Source organism: Fonsecaea pedrosoi (genome assembly GCF_000835455.1).
Source record: "Fonsecaea pedrosoi CBS 271.37 unplaced genomic scaffold supercont1.4, whole genome shotgun sequence".
NCBI classification, from domain to species: domain Eukaryota; kingdom Fungi; phylum Ascomycota; class Eurotiomycetes; order Chaetothyriales; family Herpotrichiellaceae; genus Fonsecaea; species Fonsecaea pedrosoi.
The window spans coordinates 850518-871809 of NW_013550612.1; the positions used below are offsets into that span (position 1 = coordinate 850518).

General features: G+C 53.1%; 7 protein-coding genes across 7 annotated transcripts; 1 reads left to right on the top strand and 6 right to left on the bottom strand.

Moving 5' to 3' along the window:
• Positions 1 to 445: 445 nt before the first annotated feature.
• On the bottom strand, positions 446 to 3009 carry Z517_06097 (uncharacterized protein; the record flags this gene model as incomplete). The annotated part of the gene is made up of 3 exons (XM_013427839.1): positions 446 to 1636; positions 1684 to 2373; positions 2422 to 3009. 3 exons carry the CDS (start codon positions 3007 to 3009, stop codon positions 446 to 448), a joined length of 2469 nt encoding a protein of 822 aa, XP_013283293.1.
• Positions 3010 to 4351: 1342 nt separating this feature from the next.
• Z517_06098 (uncharacterized protein) lies at positions 4352 to 5465 on the bottom strand (the record flags this gene model as incomplete). The annotated part of the gene is made up of 2 exons (XM_013427840.1): positions 4352 to 5018; positions 5152 to 5465. The coding sequence occupies 2 exons, from the start codon at positions 5463 to 5465 to the stop codon at positions 4352 to 4354; spliced, it is 981 nt and encodes a 326-aa protein (XP_013283294.1).
• A 714-nt stretch (positions 5466 to 6179) lies between these two features.
• Positions 6180 to 9374, bottom strand: Z517_06099 (uncharacterized protein; the record flags this gene model as incomplete). Its single annotated transcript, XM_013427841.1, has 1 exon — positions 6180 to 9374. One exon carries the CDS (start codon positions 9372 to 9374, stop codon positions 6180 to 6182), a length of 3195 nt encoding a protein of 1064 aa, XP_013283295.1.
• Positions 9375 to 10685: 1311 nt separating this feature from the next.
• Positions 10686 to 11216, bottom strand: Z517_06100 (uncharacterized protein; the record flags this gene model as incomplete). The annotated part of the gene is made up of 1 exon (XM_013427842.1): positions 10686 to 11216. The coding sequence occupies one exon, from the start codon at positions 11214 to 11216 to the stop codon at positions 10686 to 10688; it is 531 nt and encodes a 176-aa protein (XP_013283296.1).
• A 366-nt stretch (positions 11217 to 11582) lies between these two features.
• On the top strand, positions 11583 to 14549 carry Z517_06101 (uncharacterized protein; the record flags this gene model as incomplete). Its single annotated transcript, XM_013427843.1, has 2 exons — positions 11583 to 11768; positions 12366 to 14549. The coding sequence occupies 2 exons, from the start codon at positions 11583 to 11585 to the stop codon at positions 14547 to 14549; spliced, it is 2370 nt and encodes a 789-aa protein (XP_013283297.1).
• A 1039-nt stretch (positions 14550 to 15588) lies between these two features.
• Z517_06102 (uncharacterized protein) lies at positions 15589 to 16257 on the bottom strand (the record flags this gene model as incomplete). The annotated part of the gene is made up of 1 exon (XM_013427844.1): positions 15589 to 16257. One exon carries the CDS (start codon positions 16255 to 16257, stop codon positions 15589 to 15591), a length of 669 nt encoding a protein of 222 aa, XP_013283298.1.
• A 954-nt stretch (positions 16258 to 17211) lies between these two features.
• Z517_06103 (uncharacterized protein) lies at positions 17212 to 21032 on the bottom strand (the record flags this gene model as incomplete). Its single annotated transcript, XM_013427845.1, has 2 exons — positions 17212 to 20715; positions 20766 to 21032. The coding sequence occupies 2 exons, from the start codon at positions 21030 to 21032 to the stop codon at positions 17212 to 17214; spliced, it is 3771 nt and encodes a 1256-aa protein (XP_013283299.1).
• Between the last annotated feature and the right edge of the window lie 260 nt (positions 21033 to 21292).

The window sequence follows — 21292 nt, forward strand, 5'->3', positions numbered from 1 at the left end:
TGGTTTGGGACTTTGGCCAGGATCTGCTACCGCAGGATAGAAATTATCAAGGGCAATAATTTGCTGGTGTTGCTGCGCAGCATCCGACGCGTCGTATTGAGTGAGGTAGCCCTGCCTGTGCCTAATATGAAACATGGTCACATTACTTGCACTAGATGCTGCAATTTGTATTCCCAGGCGCTTGCTGTTTTTCTCAAATGGACGGAGACCGCTTAATATCGAGACATGCTCCGCCTCCCATTCATTCCGGCTGCTGGACTTGCGAATGAAATAGACACTGCCTTCCTCATTGATAACAACAAAGCACGGAGTTTGCCCAGGTGTCGCAATGGCACAGTGCACGCGGGCAATAGATAATCTCGGCCCAACAATCGGTTGAGGGTCAGCTTGGGGACGCGGCTGCCCTCGATGGCGAGGCATTACTCTCTCAACTGCTGGTTGGTGACTATGAGCAGAGGCTGTCCCGACGATTAGTGTTGTCTGTCCAGAACTGTGAAGACACGGCAGTGCCGTCAACCCGGGGTCTAGTGATTCCTGACCTGTGGTCAGTTTTGTCTATAATGTTAGAGCGCTTTCGCGCTGGGAAGGATAAGCCGTCTCTTACCACTTTTATATCCTTAACAAAGCGAAATGGATGGGGAATTTTCCCGTTGGGGTGGTCAGGGATGTCGAAAAGCGAGAATAGAGTACTTCCTGCCTCATCCTGATACTGTGTTCCTACAAGGACTTGCCGCTGATCTGTCGAAAACGATAACATCTGCGTGCGCACTTTTGCGGTTGCCCAGAAAGCCGAACCCGCATTCTCACTCTCGTTCGCATGATTTGATCGTGGTATCAGTGATTGACTGCAATAGGAGCGTGACCAATTCTCTATGTGTGTTGAGATGATCCGCAATTCGTCGATTGTTGCGATAGCTAGCTTGGTTCCGTCATAGGAAAAGGCCAGGCTTTGTGGAATCTTGGTGAAGGGCATTTTCCCCACCGACACACCGGTAGCATCAAAAAGAGACAACTGCAAAGGTTGATAATTCTCCTGATTGACGGTGGCAAAGTGAGAGGCACCGGTGGCCGCTAATGTAATGTCATGCATGACCTTTTCACCTTGCCAATGAGGGTTATCACCATCCAACGCCCAGCGCGCTATCCTGTTTCGAGCCCAGACAATCAAGTTTGAAGCGTCTGGACTCAGTGCGGACTGTAAGTGAGGGCTATGTTGAAGCATGTGGGATTTGCTGCGCTTGTGTATACCCATCTTGGCCATTGCTGAAGGTGTGAGGGATGAAGTCTTGTCTGTGAAAGATCCTAGGCTCACGGAAGAGGGGTAAAGAGAGGGTATTGACGGGGTTGGAGGTGCAGGAGCTCGTGGGTATGACCTTATACTGGCTTGATCCAGCAAAAGCGCTTCTTGATTCCTGACTGGACGCGCCGCCGATAGTTGGTCGGAGGCCAGGGGTGTATTCACCCTATTGTCCGCAGATTCCTCCAATTCGACCTCCGGTGCGACCATTCTTTGCAGAGGCTCGTAGATTTCACACAGCGGAGCAATTCTCCTGGCTTTTCGGACAGTGCTGTTGTCTGAATGGGGAAAGGGGCAATCGAAATAGACGTCGATTATGTGTTGACTGGGTTCGGGTACCTTTAAATTTTAGCATCAGTTCTCGGCGAGGTCGTCATTGCGCTTACTTGTCTGCCACTGGACACGATACAGTCTGCGAGCATCTTGAATCCGATGGGATGCAGATCACTGCAGCTTAGAACATACGTACCTTGTGAAAACATCCTATCTGGAACCTCAAGCTCTTGTGACGGGGCGTTATCGACCGGCAACGAGGTCCACGTTCGGACCTGCTCAGACAGGTGGTTGTAGACCCGCAGTAGAGGCGCGTCCGCGTTAACGACAGTCAAGTTCCTATGCTCGAGGTCCTCAACGATCTGTAGATAATGAGCTGATAGTGTACTCATATTCGATGAGACTGCCTGAGCACCATTGGCACGGCCCATCCAATTGACGATTTCGGCATTTTCGCTGGAAGAGGGCCAAGGCTCAATGTAGGTCAGAAAGTTCGACAGAGACCGTCCTTCGTCGGCGCTCTGTAGGTCTTCACAGTATGCATCAAGAGTTTTGCACTGCTCAAGCACTGTATTGAGCTCGTCCGTGACGGGTGTTGAGCCAAGGTTTCGTATGGCACTTTCCGAAGAGTCGGTTGAAAGCTCGGGGTTAGAATCATTCTTCGCGCATCCGAAGCATGCGGCGATCAGCATCAATCTTATGTCGGCCAGAAGTAGGGCACTGCGGTACCCGTATACACATGCTCTGGCAACACATGCAACGGCCTGAGGTACACGCGTTGACAGATCGAACGTGAAGGCGAACTATAATGTCAGCGCGTCCTCAACCGGGATTGAAATGTATCATCTTACATTGTCGCAGTCGGTTGCATCCAGGACGAAATGTCCGCCACAAGAGCTGTCAGTATTCGTGCTTCCCAGGAGGTCTTTAACTGCGCCTTTGAGGATGGCCATGCACCAGTCTCCTGCGAGCCCACACAGAACTTTCAAGGGCCATTTATCGATGCACATTTCAAGCCTAGAGACTTGCTGTCTTGTTGTCGTCATCCGATTGTCTTCTCGCTCAATGGTGAGAGTAACTGCCAGGACTCCCGAGAAGAAAACCCGTTGAGAAAGCTCTAGAACTCCACGACCTGTGCTGTTGACTTGAGAACTGTGGAGTAATGCTGCTCCGGCCTGACAAAGACAGTCCAGACAATCGAGAATGTCATTGATTGAGAGAATGAATCGGCTCGGCGGGTCGGAGCGGATGCGGGAACGTTGGATGTCAATGATGGTTTTCAGAAGGATCATGTCCTTGATGTAAGCTTCATCGACGACTTGCGAGCCCGGAAGACTCCTTGACCATAGGCGACCGAGGGCTTCTCGAACGAGAAATGCATGGTCCTTCCTGTTGACGAGTGCAGCCCACAAGAGAGCAGCGTCGTGCAAATGCGGCATGATACATGAGGCAGTGACTTCACAAAGCCTCCAAGGTGCGGGAAACAGATTTGCGACGTGTGTAACAAGGCTGGCCGGAGCAACAGACAAGATCCGGCAGTGATGGGAATAGGCTGGCGCAGTTTAAGAAGGGAATCCTGATAGTGAGGGCGGGGGGTGGTTGGACCTGGCTATCGAAAGCCCAGAGCGTTAGGCTGATGGATTGCTGGCCACTGTGGGAAGTTTGTCGCTATTTGCCTCGTGTCTTGTGCCCTGTTGCCTGGCATGGGAGGTGTTTAAGCCCTTGTAGCGCCGCCAGGATGTGATGAGCTGGATGGCCACGCCACGTGAGCAAGCCACAGAACCACAAGAACCCCTTGAGCGACCCTGTGTTGACACCGCCCAGCTGGTTAGGATGGAACTTTCGCTGCGGTGGTATCAGTTTTGCGACGGACGATATCAGTGAGATTTTCAGCGTCCATGGACCTCTCAGTCGGACCATTCTTTCTGCGGCAGCCAAAACGAAACATCCACGACATCTCAATGCACCTGTGGGCGGCTTCTGCCTCCCACTGTCAACAATCCTCAATCTCCTAGACTTTCTCGACATGGCGGGCGCAAGCCCAACCAAGAATCCATGTCCTTCTTGACGACCCAATCACCGCAATGGTATATGGTGGCCGAGAAGAATGGCATTTCCAAGAGCAGGCCAATGAGCGAGGCTCCTTATGCTGACATCCACGTTCCTATCACAGGCTCACACAGTGAATCGATCGAGTGCTCTCTCTTATACCTCGCACCCTCATTCGCTCACCAACACAGCAGCAATGACCAGATCATGAAAGCACCGGTGAAAGAGAAGGTTGTCGTCCAGAGATCAAGGTGCTAGCATGGGGCAAGGCGGCTTGTGGGTCGTTATGGGTAGCATTGGCCGGCGACTATCCGACAATGCCGCCCGTCGAGTGGCCTGTTCTCTTCCACGACGGGATTCGCAGCAGAAACGGGATCATGTGGAGCGGACGAGTCTTGTGTCTACTATCTGGAGCACTGGTTATTGGTCGCAATGCTTTAGCATTGGAAAGACGTTGCTGTGGGCATGAATACTCTCGAGAACATCCTCAGCCAACATGCGACTCTGTATGATCCCGTTCGAGCAACAAGACCTGACTAGCCATGCCGCGACCTTTTAAAAACAGCATAAAGATTTGCAGCCCAGCGTGTATCCCATTCCACCCTCCCAAGGGCCTCTCAAGGGAAAGGCTGCCCAACAAAGACAATGCTGTTAACCACCTCTTGAAGGCCCATCAGCCAGCACGCCGGAGCATATTATATAATATCACAACCTCGAGTCCCTGGTCCTCATTTACAGCTTCGATCCCGAATTCTTTTTCTTCGAGCCACCCACACCTGTAACCTCCTTGCCACTCAGGATGAAGTCTGGATACTCAAAATCCGATCCAGGTGACCCGGAAAACGTGTGCCATGCGCCACCATCGACAACCAACCTGTCTCCCGTGACATAATTTGCCGCGTCGCTGAACAAATATACCGTCGCGTCTGCTATTTCCTTGATTGTCCCCCATCGTCCCAGTGGGATTTTGCGCCCCACCTTGGCTCCCGTCTTATCATCTCGTCTCTTGTGTTCTTGGGAAAGTCGGTCCATTCCTTCCGTGCCTGCAATCGGACCTGGAGCGATAATGTTACTGGTGACGCCGAGGGGACCGTATTCTATTGCCACGTTTGCCGAGAGGGCGTCAACACCAGCTTTTGCGACAGCGACGTGGGTTTGCATGGGCAAGCCGGTGTAGTGGATCGTCGCGGACACGTAGATGATCCGGCCGCCCGGTCCTGAAGAATCTGATTTCGGAAGGGAGGACGACGAGTTGTACTTCTTGGCAGAGGCGACGAGGTGGGGGAGGCAGAGCTTGGTGATGTTGTAGGAACCCAGGATATCAATGTCCATGACGGTCTTGAAGGCGTTGGGGGAGAGTTGGGCGAGGGGAGCCAGGAAGTTGCCCGCAGCGCCAGCACTGTATCGCAGGCTTGTCAGCAAAAAGCCTCCAATCGATAGGTACATCCACAAAGGCACATGAAAGCAGATTTTGAGTAAGAGAGAGAGAGTGTGTGTGTATGTCTGCGTGTGGGGATGGATGCAGCCCTTACATTAGAAAGTCAATGCCGCCGAGCACCTTGACACACTCGTCGACCGCCTTGCCCAGGCTCTGAACGTCCCTGACATCGACGCCGCCGATCCCCAGGACCTTGCTTCCCGCGCGCGCCGTCTCCAAGTCCTTGGCCACCGAGACTGTCTTCTCGACATTCCGCCCGACGATGCAGGCATTGGCGCCCAAGTGGACGAGGGCACGCACCTGCGCGGAACAGATGGATCCGTTGCCGCCGGTGCAGAAGACGACCTTGCCACGGAACAGGTCGGGCTGCCATACGGAGGAGACATACTCGTGCTTCGGAAGCGGCATCTTGTCTGCGTAAAGGGGGAGAGGAGACTCGGGGTTGGAAGGGGAACGAAGGAGGATTCGAATGGAACCCGCTGCGCTGTGCCCGGGATATCTTCGGCTTCGGTGGTGGACAACAACAAATACTGAGATAACAGGAGTGAATGTGAAAAAATTGGGAGATGTGTGAAGATGGTGTGTCGATGATCCTATATAGAATTGAGAACTCACAACGGCCGAGTCGTGTGGTTATTATTTGGAAGAGACCAACGGCCGTAAATGGACCCTGTCCTTGGTAGTCAGACCGATCGAGGTACGAGGTTACAGTTGATACCGAAGGGGCGGAACCGACGAGGCTCCACGCGGGGGCCGCACAAGATACCGAGGCTGGCAAGGCTAGGATCAATGTTTACTAACTGCTATGTTTCTGCCAGGCACTCGCGGACCAGACTTGGGTGAGCACGCAGAAAACACCAACAGCTAATCTAACCCATCTCGACGGCATGTGGTGGATTCAGGTGCCCTTTTTTTTATCATAGCGTCTGAATACCTCGCTCCCGCAGTTCCCAGAGCTCATTCCCCTGGTTCCCAACCATGTAGGGACACCCCATCCAAGACATCCCGCAATTCTGCGTTAAGACCCAACCATCCCTCCTTCGGCCCTTCCTGTCGACTCCTGTCCCCTGATTCGTGCAAGTCGCAATCGCCAAGATCGGTGCCAGGGTTCTCAGCAAGTCCCTAACTATTTTGCCAATTCTCCAGCGTGGCTGCGTCTGCAACGACCCATTGCGGCTGGGGTACTGGAGTCAGAGGTGTTCCCGTACCCATGCCTGCGGGTTGTCCCGTGCTGCCCGATGCTGTCACAGCAGCATTGAAGTTGTTGGTCTCGCCATTAGCCATGGGATACGCTCCATTGACACCGGCGGCCTCTTCACCAAAGACAACATCTTCCGAACCATCAGCTATTCGCAACCCTGCGAGGCCCCATCCAAGGGCATCCAGTTCCCGTTGAAAGAAATCGCGTTCATCATCGTCAATGTCGTCCAGTCGAACTTCGCTCTCGTCGATATCACCCTCAATTGTTGGTTGCGAGCCTTTCTTCCCTTTCCTTGTCACGTCGGGATATCTCCTTTTCTGCCACCAAAAGGTTAACCCCCTGAGCGCCCACTCGAGCGGCACTGCCTCATCGACCTCGCCCTCAACGTTGGCATCGTGCATGCCTGCCAACCAATCATCCCTCAGCTCTGGCCTGCAGTGCAAGTAGATCGCCGTAATAACTCGCATGTTGCTTTGCCGCCATTTTCGGCCGCAGTAGGGTACTTGTGATTTGAACAGCTTGAGTACATATAACCGCAAGGTCGGGTCCGGGACACGTAGTACTCGGCGCAAGATTTGGGAGGACTTGAACTGAACGAGAAACAGGATGCGGTGAGATTTTCCTCGTGTGAGCTTTTGCAGGACGCGGAGAAGATGGATGGAGGTCTGGAATTGCCGAAAAGAGTAGGTGGTAATCGGACTTGTTGGGAGAGGACCAAGCGGGTTCCCAAGCTCATCGACCGAGGGGTGGGTGTCGGCATCTGAACCTGGCTGCGCCTGTTGTTGTGGATTATTAGGGTCGATAGGGGCTTGGGGATCGGATTGCGTTGTCGGTGACCTCCTGTGGCGCGAAATAGGTGGTGGAACGGCTTCATCCACATCTGAAGCTTCTGATCTTTCGTCTGGGCTCGTGGGTGACAATGGCGGATGGTCTGAGTGAACGTGACAATAGTGCCAAACGCTCAGATCATCCCTGTCGTATCTGAAAGCCACGAGATCCTCCAGGTTTTGATGCGCAAAGTATTTCAGCGTAAGCTGCACGTAGTTAGAGTCCAGGAGGAGCTGGGTCATATACTCGAACTTCAGAATATGAGACACCTTGAACCACTTTAACAGTAGGAATAAGGCGCCAGATACTGCCTGTTGACTGATCTCTCGAGAGCGGATATTATCCAGATCTTCTAGAGTTATTTCATTGGGACGAGGCGGCGGTGGTGGCATCGGTAGCGTCTGGTTCTGGACCATGTTAGAGTTCGACTTTGTGCGGTTCAGGGCTCCGATTTGGCCCGGCTCCTGGACACCCCCATTGCGAATAGCAATATCTTGCACATTGGTGAGCATCACTTTCATCATCACAATGACCAGAGATTGCAGATCCGGAAGGGCATGGTGGAAGAAATCGTCCACTGCCAACATACGGGAACGCAGGTCTGGGTCTTCGAGGGTCTCGAGTTCCTTCTCTTCCTCATTTCTTTCGTCTTGGTCCTCTGTGGAATCATATTTCGTTTCTCCTTTCCACCCTCTTTCAAACTTCATGAATAAATCTCGCTCTCTCCAAAGCTGGCGCATTGCACGTGTCATCCTCATACGACTTGCGAACAATTCTCCTGCCTCGATAATAGAGAGAGGGACGTCACTGCCCTCCCACTTCTTGCCCACCATCATATCCTGAACGCTCGTCGAACCTTTTCCGCCGATATTGTCGCTGGTGCTATCCAGTGGCGGGTAAAGGAATGGAAAGTTCTGGTTGGTCTGATAGTTCTGTTTCTTACCAGCCTTTCCACCAGGGCCAATAGGCGATGGAGGAGGTGAAGGAGCGGGAGTGGCGATGTGCACTGGTTGATGAAGGATCGATCCTCGAGTTGCTGCACCACTCATGCCACCTCCCGCAAACCCTGGGATGTCACCCCGAGACTGAGTCGATAGTGAGGGCAACATGGTCTTCTGCTCAATCTCCAAGGGTATTATGGGCGGTGGCGGGTTGTATGCCGGGTATTTCGAGGTAATTTCCTGTCGGAAAAGGTGATAGTCTAATGGGGATGCTGTAAGCACAGGGTGAGCGGCTTCTGCAGAGAATGGATCCGCACGGGGTTGCAATATGCTTTTGACTTTTTCCAGATGGCCCGAGACGTTCCCAAACAAGAGTAGAATCGACTTCCAGAACAGCTGCAACGCATGCATCAGGGGTATATTGTACAGTTCGTCCCATCGTAAACGTGAAATCATGCCGACAAGAAAGACTAAGAAGTTGGGTTGTAAGACTGAGATCGAATGTCGTAGGGCCTGTCCAGCGGCTGTCTCAATGCGAACCCGGGAAGACTCGATCAAAATATACAAGCAAGAAAGACATAAACTGAGTTCTCGGTACTCGTTTTCTCCGAACGCTCCCTCGGTTGGTTCTTCACCTTCGGCGGCTTGAGGATGGTGGGCCAGGTCTGGAGCCTTTGACGCATGGATCAAGCAACTGTAAAGCTGGGGGATAACCGAGCACTGTTCCATTATGTCCGCACCATTGTGCATCCATTGGACCTGCGCCACATTACACCGGTCGTCCTCAGACTGAGAGAGGGACTCTTCATCGGCAACAATCTCTTTCGTCTCCAGTCCAGAGGTGTTGCTCCACGCCCCCATCAATATATAGTAGATGCAGCACAGCGCCTCGATGCGTAGATTGTAATCCTCATCGTCCAGATCACTGACAAGACCCGAGACGAACTTCCGTCGCTGGTCTTGACTAACAGCAATCCATTTTGAGTCGTCGGAAATCGATTCTGATTGGCAGAAGATTTTCCACCTCTGCTCGAATGCTTCAAGAGACGTTAATAGATACTGTCGGTCCTGCTCAAGCTCGGTGTAATGAAACCACTGATCAATCTCGCGCTCAAAGTCCTCAGCATCCTGATAGTGGAAAGCGTAGGGAGTTTGTTCGACTTTTGGAAATTGCCCCACCAGCTGCCTTAACTGTGGAAGGCTTAGAGAGTCTGTGGGATCTGGCTGTGATGGTGGAGCTGGTGGTGGTTGTGAGGGAGGTGGAGGGGGAGCCGCTGCTGAACCCTCACGCCGTAGAATTGGTCGTTTAGGTTTCGGGTCTACCTCGTCAACACTGATGTTATCCATGATAATCCGGCGCAGCCGGAGGTGCACAGTAAGTTGCGAATGAGAAGCTATATGAAGAAAATAACGAGACCGCCAGATGGAGTGGTAAACAAAGGTTGACGGTCAGTTCATCAAAGGTCGCGACTCGTCGATATGCCAAGCTTTGGTCTGGGTTGGCATCTTGCCCCCGATGGGGACAAGTGTGATGCCGCCCTATGATTGCCCCTGATTTGCCGTGGGGGTTGCTCCGCTGGAACATGAGTGCATTAAAGCAGCAGTTTATTGACAAAGACCATGTGATGGTGAGCCGATAACGGCCCTCCCCACACTTCTATCACACACCACAAGCCACTCACTACCTTTCTCGGTCAAGGCTCTCGACCATGTTCCACTCAGGGCAGTACCTTTCTGGAAATAACCCTGATGTCCAAGGGTGATGGCATTGTTTGGCCTGATGCGACAGTGCGGGACAAGAAAAATTCGATAATATAAACGCCAAAGGAACTAACGAGAGAAAGCAATTTAATGAGCATATTGGAGATCATACTCTCTATTTCGGACTTGAATGTCTCTGTGCCTGGTATCGCGACTCTTCGGGCTTTCTCCTATAAGACAATTGGGATTGTTGGACTTGCAATATCGTCGGTCCTGTAAATGGGGTGGTATCTCCAGCAGGGAACAGCCGAAGACAAGAGTCCCAGCCTAAGGGTCCAGCTTAATGTTGGCTCACAATCTTCAACCACATCTTTGACAGCATGTCCGCTATCCTCTGCAAGATGTAATTCACAGACTCAGGCTGGTACGGAGGCAGCAATATGTCCGTAAGTTTTGAAAACATGCCAGCGGGTCTTCCATTAGACATTCCCTCGAGATCATAGATCAAGTCGTCACGAAACAGATGGCATGCGCCATGAGGAAGTTACAAGGTGAGCAGGATAAAAGCTGTCAGACCGTGGTGACCTCCAAGGGAGCTGTGGGTAGTCCATGCCATCTTTTGTAGCCGATGTTGGAAATACTTTGGTCCTTTTACCGCTGCCATCGAACAGGACATCCATCCATCGCTGTCGTCCCCTCACGGATACAGTGCAAAGCACGTGGAAGCACTGTCAAGATAGTGGGGGAGGCTTCAGTTTTGTTCGTAGCTGCGGGTTGGTATCTTCATCGACGTCTTCACGAGCAGCAGTTTGTCAGCTCATACTGCGGATGCGGTTGTCGAACTGGTCATCCAGGAAACAGTATGATATCACCGTGGATATCAGACGTCCATGAGATTCGAGTCAGCAGAGGATAGGTTCCTGGGGTCATCGGAGGCAGTTCTAGATTTCCGGCTCTTCAACTGAGGGATTTTTCGTTGACGGTGTCCTGGCCACTGTTACGCTCTTCTCTTTCTGCTTGTTTCATGAATTCTTTCGCCTGCGTCAGAAGCTCTTGTTTCATTCCCAATTCCACGGCGTCACTCGCCCGGGCATTGAGCCAACTAGGGTCGAGAGGACCACCGCCCACTCTGGTCAAGTTACTGTCTCCACCCGTGGCTCGGCCTCTTCTTGTATCTCTGTCATCCCCGGATCGGATTAGGTCGGCCTCTTCCAAAGCATAGACTTGACGTCGAAGTCGGACTTCGATCGAGGAAAGGGTAGAGAAGTAGGACTCGGCCGCTGCTGAAAATGCTTCCCGGGCGTTGACCGATGAGCGTAGAGCCGTTTCCTGCTTTCCAGAATTAGGCGAGTTCGATAAAATGCCAACAGCATCGGAGGCCGCAGACAGAAGGGTAGAGATAGATCGGTCGATCTCATTCAATTCTGCAATTCGAGTCGCAGGCGTAAAGGTGGTGAGTTTGCTGTCGCTGGGCTGGTCAACCTCCATGGCTGCAATCGCGAGACTGACTGTGTAAGCGGCGTGTCGATACTCTGTGCATTCTCTCAGCTTTACAAACCTGTGATAACGATCGTGCTCAGAAGGAGTCCGTAGAGCCGTGAAAGGGCATTGTGAATTGGGACAAGGCAGTGAGGCCGCTCAGGGAAAGTTATCCGAGCCCTCCAAATTTGGCGAAGCCGTCAATATCAGAATCACGTAAACCAACACCAACTTCCATGTCACAGTCCAGACTCTTGCATCACCTCACCACCCGCGATCGCCAGCTCCTGCGTCTCTAGTCACTCTCTTCCTCAGATATAGTCTGACTCTCCATCATCCTAGACAAATTTGTCAGTGCATGAGCGAAAATCAATCATGTCGGCGCCCAGCCCAGCGCCACGGAGCGCAAGTACTGGGCCAAATGGTCCCCTGGTCACCCCTACCTCTGCTCCTCTGGTAAATGGCGTCGGAAATGCGCCTGGCCCTGCGCCTTCAGCGCCCACAGCTAGCGCAACAGGAGGTGCCGGAGGAGGAATGTCGCAACAGAACCTCAATCAAATTGTGAGCAGTCCATTTTCTCTGGTTTTACAGTGTCCCTTTATCTTCAATGTTGCCGTGTCTTTGATGTTGTTGTTGAAGAGGATCACACTTTGCCGTCGACCCGTTTGGGCGGTTGAAATGCTTGGCAATTATGGTCAGCGACAGCAACGGGAAGGTGAAGCAGGTTGACTGTCACATGGTCGCACCAAGGGTTGATGGATTCATGCCGCACTTCTTCCCAGAAGGACTTGGTCTTTGTCTACAAAACAATCCATCAACCAGACATCAGCCATCTTGCTTCAGGAGCCTGCTAGACACGTCGGAAGTCGCTGTGACCTACCTGGACACCACCTCTCAGCATGGATCTGAGTCCTCGACCACGAGGGAGACCACGTAAGAGACGCAAGCCACACGAAGCCGATCTCGAAGCCGCAGCACCTGGACCATCTTCGGTCAACCTGTTTCACCCTTACGCCTATCTCGAGGATATCGAGAAACAGGAAGAGGCCAAACGTGAGGCCGAACGTGATACAAGCCCGGATTATATGCCTCGTTTCTCTGCTGCATGTTCACGTTTTCGTAAATTGCTTCGGTGACAAGTTCTAACGGCTTTTTCAGGTGATTGATTACCTCGCGAAGAAAGGCTACCACAGAACAGAAGCCACTCTCCGAGCAGAGTCGGCAAATCAAGAAATTCCCAAAGATGCAGAATTGAAACCAGCACCTTCGGGCCCTCCACGCTACTACGAGATGTTTGCTCGACTACATGCATGGACAGATGATGCTCTCGATATCTACAAACCCGAAGTAAAACGCCTGCTCTGGCCCATCTTCGTCTACTCATACCTGGATCTGGTCAAACTATTCTATCCAAAGGAAGCCACTCGGCTGTTTCAGAAATTCTCTGAGGATTTCAAGAAGGAGCATGAATACGACCTGCGAGGGCTCGAGCACATCACGTTGTCAGAACATGGCGAAGACAAGATTGCAAAGATTTACCGAGACAATAAATACCGGCTGTCCCTGAGTAACCCTGCCTACGTCTACTTTATGCAGTTTCTCGAGAGTCTGCCACAGGTGGGCTACAAACTGTTCATGGCGATTGTGGAGAACCATCTGGATCTACGGCAAGTCGAGCGCGCAGCGGACGATCGCTTCAGTTTCGCGTCTGTAATTCAACGAGGAATCGACGGCCAAGATATGCCCGCCGAGGATGAAGGTATCCCAGGACACAAACCAGGAAATGCGATATCATCAACAGACCCGAATGTGGGAAACAATCTCGCGACCCTCAAACTTGGCAAATTGCCTATGGAAAAAGATGCCGAAGGAGACGTCCGTGCTGAACTTGAAGAACTCGATTTGCAGATGCCCCCTCAACCGGGACAACCTACATTGGTTCAAACTCACGAGCTGGTCAACATCAAGCAAGAAGACGAAGATGAGGGACCGAATCGAGCTGAAATTCCGTTCCCAGCATCTACTGCGCGAGACGTTGCCATGGAGGTCCAAAAGATTCGTGAAAACCGCGACCGTCTCAAAATCGAGTCCCGTACTGGTGGGATTGGGCCAGGGCTAAGCGTGGTCATGTACACGTTCCATAATACTCACGACTCGATCTGCTGTTTGGACTTTAGTGGTGATCAGAGATTGGTTGCTGCCGGCTTCTCAGAGTCGTACATCCGTGTATGGACGTTGGATGGCACAGCACTCGGGCCCCCAGCGCCGAACGGCCAGCAGCAAAACTCTCAACGTCTCATTGGTCACTCTGGACCTGTGTACAGCGTCTCCTTCGCTCCCGCAACTTTCAAGCCTACCCCAGATTCCGCAGACACAGATGCAAAATGGCTCTTGTCATGTTCCGCAGATGGCACGATCCGTCTTTGGAGCATCGATCTCCTTCAGTGCATGGTTGTGTACAAAGGTCACGTCGGCCCTATCTGGTCTGTCGTCTGGGCTCCATTTGGACATTATTTCGCATCATGCGGCCACGACAAGACGGCAAGAATCTGGTTCAGCGAACAAATTCGCCAAGTGCGGATTCTAGCAGGTCACGACGACGACGTGGATGTGGTAGCCTGGCATCCCAACTCAAACTACGTGTTTACTGCCGGTTCAGATAAGACGGTCAGAATGTGGAGCTTGAATAACGGGAATGCCGTCAGAATGTTCACAGGCCACACGTCGGTCATCACAGCCATATCCTGTTCTCGAGATGGCAAGATTCTTGCATCGGCAGATGACACCGGTGTCATACTTTTGTGGGATCTGTCGCCTGGACGACTGCTCAAGAAAATGCGCGGCCATGGCAAAGGGGGCATCTGGAGTCTGAGTTGGTCTGTTGAATCATCGGTGCTGGTGAGTGGCGGTGCGGACTGTACTGTTAGAGCATGGGATGTTACCGGTCCGGCGAAGGAAGCTGCTTCAACCTCCACTGCTGCCGGCGGGGCAAACACGAACAAAGCAGGTGATGGTGCAACATCCACACAGAGTGGAGGTGTTACGCAGGATGGAGCTCCAAAATCCGCCGGCGGTGCCAACGCTCCAACGTCGAATCTCAACCTCACTTCGGGCACATCGACTGGCGCGGCGGGTGTGGGCACCGGCGTTGGCAGTACGGGCGTCAGTGGTGTTAGCGTCAGTGGAATCCAGGGTGGTAAGAGACGCGGTAAGGACGCGGTCGTGACCAGCGATCAAATCAGTGCGTTCCTCACCAAGCAGAGTCCTGTCTACACCGTCAAGTTCACCAACATGAATCTTGTCATTGCTGGAGGCGCCTACCTCCCGGAGCAGGCCAAATGAAGTTGCATGACAAATACGGCGGCAACGTCGACTCACAAGTTGCTGGGCGATTACTACGGAAGTGGAAAAGAGGTACATCGAAAGAATTGAACATATTGTTCAGTTGTCAATAATGTGGCGAAACACGAAACGTCGGTTGGACGAGGCACTACACCGTGCTTTCAGGTTATGGCATTTGTCAGGGTGGCTGGAAATCGGGTGCTGGGGAGTTTGGAGAACATGGCGAAACGGGCGGTGGGCGGCAGGTGGCATGGATCGTGTGTGGCTGCGTGTGCGGCTGCGTTTGTCGTTAAATGCATGGATGGCTAGGACGGCAGCAGAGCAAAACACGGTGGCATGAACTCTTGCATATCGCGACGGGCTCTATGGTTCTACGGTTCATTCATCCATGGTTGAGATTGGGCAAGGAGAGAAGACGAGATGAATCCGAGCTGAGCTGAACTGAGAAGAGCTGAGCGGTGTTCGTTGGCCGTGACACAGCAAAGTCATTGTCACTGAGTTGGAGCTTTGCTTGGGGGTGTTGGGACTGGGTATTGGGGCCACATGTCCTGATGGGCGATGGCCAAGAGCTATCTTTTTGCGACCTGCTCCCCCCCATTCCTCGAATGATATGATATGATAGGATAGGATAGGCCTGACCTGGCCTGTACCGGGATTTAGGTACTCTATGCGTGCAATGCATGCTTCAAGTGTAAACAGATCCAATCAATCAATCAATCAATCAATTAATGAATCAGCATTCATGATTCAACCATTCAATTCGTCTTCCGAGTAACGCTACACCAAGCCACTTATATCCCCCTCATCGTCGAATCCACATATATGTGTAGTGGGACATATGTAGATAGAGAGACAGATCGTCATGGCGACGATGGCAGACGCGGTATGCATGGTTCCTTACCAACCTAGCTGATTGTGGTATATTTTCTTCTGCCGCAACGCAAGATTACCGGGCTCCCCCTCCTCTTCCGCAAATTCCCTGTACGTCTTAGCGAATAACCCCCACATCCAAATTCACCTGCACCGTCACATTCGTGTTTCAGCGTCTAAAAACCCACGCAAACGGCAAGCCAGCCTGGCCCCGCAGCGCGGCGACGTAGTACAGGACGCCAAAAGCCGCACCACCCAGATGTGCCGCGTGGCCGGTCGTCGAGGCCCGGTCGTCGAGCCGCGCCGAGTCGTAGACGGTGTAGAGCACCATCAGCAGCCAGACGGGGACGGGGACGACGCCGAACAGGAGGACCTTGAAGCGCGGGGTGGCGAGCGAGACGGCGGCGCCGAGGCCCATGACGACGCCGGAGAGGCCGAGCGCTCTCGTTCCTTGCGGTTGTCGCCGCTGCCGTTGCCACTGCTGTGTCTGCTGTCTCTGCGCAGCCTGGTACAGAAACGCCGCGTTGCCCGACACGGCAGAGCCCAGAATCAGCACCGCGTACCGCACGGGCCCGATGCCGTAGGCGAGGAGCATGCGCGAAAACGTCGAGAAGGCGAACAGATTGCCCAGGATGTGGTACGTCTGGACGTGGCTGAACGCCGGGGTGACCAGGGTCCACCACCTGTGCTGCTTGACGTCGTCCAGCTTGACGGTGAAGTGCGTGACCAGGTCGTCCAGCATTTTCCGCCGTGGGGAGGAGGGCGCACTGGGTAGTGGTCTTCGGGCACCGTCTGGATACTGCTGCGGTGGTGGTGGTGGTACGGGTAGATTGCCCATGCTCCAATGCCATGCCGTCCAGATACCGAGACAGGTAGCGATGCCTTTTTGCGCACACAAATGCGTGGGGGGCTCGAGTTAGATTTTCCGAGTATACCAGGAGATGATCGGGGATGGCCTCCCAGCAGAGATGGCCACTTACAAGAATACATAATCACCCTGCTGCCCAGAAACCCTCGAAATGGAAGCTCCGGAGGCAATGGTCCTCGCACCTTCGACGAAATCCCTCTGCGAGTCCTCTCCAGACTGCGCAGCGAGTATCCCGGCCAGTCGAACTCGTTCAGCCTCATTGTCAAAGGCTGGTTAAGGAACTGGGTTAGTTGCATGATGACGAGTAACAAACTAACCACCAATTCGATTCGCGGTATGACCTAGGATGGATTCTATGCTAGCGGGGGAACCAGCACCACAAGAAAAAGCCGCTTCCATAATTAGAGCAAACAGCTGGGGTCAAAGGTCAAGTTTAAAGTAGCGCCCAAGAAGGCGGTCGGGAGTCATTCCTAATCGGGACAATATCTCAGCCTCGCGCAGCCTCGCCATCAAGTCATGGCTGGTTTACTCTCAAATAGCAAAGACTCCCTCCCGTGTGCTTCTAAACACTGTAAGCTCTATAAAAGACTGAAAATATACATACGACACTAAATGTATACAAACAAGACTCTTGTACGGCGCCATGAACTCCCAGAAACGATAGACACCAACTAATACCAGCCGCACACGAACAAGATACAGCCGTTTCCCCTTGGAGATGCTCGAGACCATCAGAGCAAACAAAACGTCCCAGACGATATGACCTACTGCAATATCCCGCTCTGTCAGCTCCTTGCAGTCTCAGAGGAGCCCGGTTGTCGGCCTCCCCCTGAATCACGCCTTGAGGGCTATTCTGGTACAGGTCTTCGACCTGCCTCCCTGGTGCCCATCCGTCACCCGGCTCCGACTGCCTTGCCTGCGACTCTACCGCTCATGTCTCAGCAGACTGCCTCTGTTTATTACACTGTTATGATGCGAGTTTGCAAACAGTCCAGGGGCGGGACTGCCTTGCCGGCTTCTTGTACCTCTACCACCGTGCCCGTCTAGCCCGGGACTGCCGGGCGGTTGCGCACTGGACCCTCGAGTCTGAATGCCACGATTTCGCTTCAAGTGGCGATTCTCATCTTCTAGCTTTCGGAGACGCGCATCCCGCGATTTGCATTCCAATTCCAGTTCGCCGATCTTGTCGAGATGTTGCTTGATAGAATGCTGGTGGTTGGTCTCCTTGAGGCGTCGTTTCTCCGAGTCCGCCAGCTTGCGCAGGGTTGCAATCTCTTCTTCCAGGCCCCTGATTTGGTTGGCAAACTCGGCAGCCTTGTTTGATGCCTCCTGGTATTGAGTCCGAGTGAATTCGAATTCGTTGCGGTTGTTCTCGAGGGCTTTCTCCAGTTCAGTATTACGCGCACGGAGCGTGCGAGCTTCTGCCCGGGCGGCTTCTACGGCCGCCGCATCGCCGCCGCCGGCCTCGATCTCCGCCCGCGTGTTAGCCAATTCTTTCCGCAAATCGTCATTCTTCCGCTTTAGAGTGGCATGCTCCTCTGCAATTCTTTTGTTTTGGTTTCTAGTGTTTTCCACCATTGTTAGGGTTTTCTTGTTCTGCTTTTCTAGTTCGTGGCACTTCATCATTCGTTTCTCGTAACGGTGTTGTAGGCCGGCATGGTCTTGTTTCCACTGTATCAGCTGTTCCTGCAGATTGTCTCGATCCTGTTCCGCTTTTCGTCGGGCCTCTTTTTCCGATTCCAGGTCTGCCTCCAGCTTCTTGATTTGATCTCGGAGTTGTGTAACTTGGTTCGGGTCAATCCTGCTACTCGACTCGGTCGAATCGCGAAGAGGCGTAAGACGTTGTCGCTTTTGTAGCGCCGGGAGAACCCCGTCGGCCTCCAGCAAGCGTTTTCTGCCCGAGGGAGTGTCGGCACGGGATAGAGGAGTCCTAGATCGAGTGAGGGGCTCCCTTGGCGTCCCTGCCCTGGTATTAATGCCACTACGCTTGGGAGGTGTTTCTTTGTAATCTGTCAACTGCAACGGCGGCATCATGCTGTTCGTGTTCCAGACGGCATCAAACTCGGGCGAGATAGCGGCCTGCATGACAACGCTGGCAAGAAACGCAAGCTTCCGTTCAGGGCTCTTCTTAATAGCCCGCTGGAGGTCGGAAAAGTCCATGGATCTGCCCTCTGGTTCATCCGACGCACGAGGTAGATATACCGGCTTTCCCCCAAGATTCGGCCATGCTTGAAAGGTGGCTCGGACCAGCGCCTTCAACCTCATGGGAGATGGCATACTTTTTGGCAGACAGCGGTCGACGTGCTCAGACGAGTTTGCAACCAGCAAATGGAGGACCGGCATGAGATTAGGATGTCTCTCAGAGAAATGCGCCCGTATGCGTCGGATCTGAGGATCTTGAGCGTCGAAAGAAGCATCAAAAGCGATCATCAAGATAGGCCTGCTGTAGATGGAGACTTGATGTGTTGACCATGTGGTGACCAGTTCAACCTGGAAATCTGTACTGAACCGATCTGGAACTGGTGCCTTGGAGCGGCTCATTCGGTCCTGTCGGTTCACAGCGACTTGCTTCATCTTGAGATAATCCTCAATGAGATCTTGAACCGGGCCTTCTCGAGCCATGATGATAATCGAGCACCCAATGTTTTTCATGATATCAACGAGGTGCCCAAGAAAGGAGAATTTCGAGCCTGCATAGTTTGCATACGCCGCATGTTCCTGCGAGTTGCCTGGGTAGTGGGTGGGTATGCCCGGTAAGCCAAGATCCATATGTGTGACCGTGTCGTGCAGGTGGAGGATCATTTCATTCATTTCGTTTCTTTCGTGACTATGAGTGAGAGATCGGCTTGACGACCCAACGGAATCGTGTCTACCAAGAAACTTCTTGATGGACTTTTCTTTTGATTTAATAATGTCCGAATATGTGGACTGTATCCTGCCCTCGCAGGGAAGTGCTATCGCATATTCGGCGAGACCAAGTATGGGCACGCCAGTTGGGAGCAACCCTGCCACTTGAGGCACATCCCGTTCGTTTTCGACGGATTGCTGACTTGAACTTGCCTTGGATTCGGATGAGAACTGCTCTCCGCTGGAAGTGTGTTCTTCGTCTTCTATCGAGGCTTGGATTGGAAGTGCACTTCCCCCGAGGGTATCATACGTCGACGTTGCGGTATCGTCAGCACGGTCAAGTTCAGGCTCCGGGGCATCCACCACCGTGGGATTATTGATCGTATCGATTGGGAAGTCCATGTGGCAAGGACTTTGTCTCGAGTCAGGAGTTCCTTTCAGGCCAAGATACGTAGGGTCCAAAACTGGCGCGCGAAACGCGAAATTGTAGCACACCCGGAGTTTCTCTAAATCTGGAGGAAGACGTTCTCTGGCCAGAAAATCGGAAGATCCAGTCCCACTGTGTGACTGTTGCAGAGGCGATGTCTGTGTTGCAGAGTCGACAGGTGCACCTTCAACAACGCGACTATCAACAGCAAGTTTCTCAGCGGAATCTCGACCTTGGGGTCCTTTCGCTGGGGATGTTGGCCCCTCAGGCGGGTGCCCCTCCTCAGCCGACGGGGCAGAGACTCTTGGATGCCGTTGGGTATTGAGCCCTCCGTCACTCCTGGATTCCTGTTCTGAAGCCCGTGAACAGGGACGGGTGGGGTTAAGGGCGGAAGCTTCAAAACTGCCAGAAGGCGGGTGCGATATGGGCGCCGGTGGTTCGGGTGTTCTCTTGCACGACGATGGACTGAAGTTCGTTAGATCTTCTTGTCGTGATCCTGAGAGTGTATGCGGAGGAGTTGATAGCCTGGATTCTGACGCCGATCTCGCCGCTAGCAAGCTTTCCGGCTCTGCTTGCCGCTGTGATCCTGTCGCTGCGCTTGTCGCTGCGCCTAGCTCTGCGGCCGAGTTTGTCGCTGGCTCTGGTTTCCACGGTGGTTCTGTCTCCGCGCTTGCACCTGCAGTTGGCTCTGCTGCGGGCTCAAATGCCTGAACTGAATCTGTTTCAGGACCTAGATCAAGTGCAGATTCTGCCCTTAGGTCTGATTCTGAGTCTGAGTCTGAGTCTGACCCCGGCTCAAACTCTCCGTCCGACCCTGCGTCTGACCTTGCCTCGGACACCGGCGCTGGGTTCGAAAGAGACTGAGGGACACTGTCTTCTCGCGTTGACTCGGATTCTGGTAGGATTGACGGAGTCGAAGGCGTATCACGCGCACTGATTTGGCTCTGTAACCGAGTCACACGTCGTTGACCAATTTGACTGTTGTCCTCTTGCACTCGACGGCTTGCGCGGCGTTTGCTCGCTGCAGTCTTTCTACTCGTTCCTTCTTCTGGGTGTTCCGTATTGCTCTTGCTCTGCCGGGCGTGTTCGCTCCTTGCCTTCCTGATAGCCCAATAGTCCGCGATAACCTCTTCTGAAAGGGCGTCGGCTTGCACCTGTGACCCCAATTAGAGTGACTCGGCAAAAGATGCTGCATTTCACATACCCACTCTGGCGCGAAGGCCTCGTTGGTCTCAGGATGATCTGTCCACTGCACCTTGAATTCAAAAGTGTTCTTCTTGCGACCCCGACGGTGGTTCAACACCGTCTCGATAGGCCAACTACCCTCGCCTGCTTGCTCGAACCTCGGGTACTTGGCCCGCAGGCGTTCGCACTCCCCGGGTGAGGGATCTCGTTTGGTGTACTTGGGCTGCTTTTGGCGCTTGGGGGGTCTGGCGTCTGCTGTGCTGGAGGTGCGGGCACGCTTCTTCATTATACTCAGTGGGCGTGGAAATTTGAACAAAATGGGATCATGATCAGCCCAAAGATCATAATGAGCTGGAAGAGACGGCGGAACCAATGAGCAATGGGGAAATGCGTTGTGTTTGAGTACAAGTACACGACTTAGACTGGAAGGTTGTTTATGGATGGTTTGAGAGATGCAGCCACTGGAGGCCGGCGACTGCGGTTGGCAGCCACGGGGTTGCGGTATAGGCAACTTAGCCGAGCCCATGCAAGATCACGGCGAAGAAA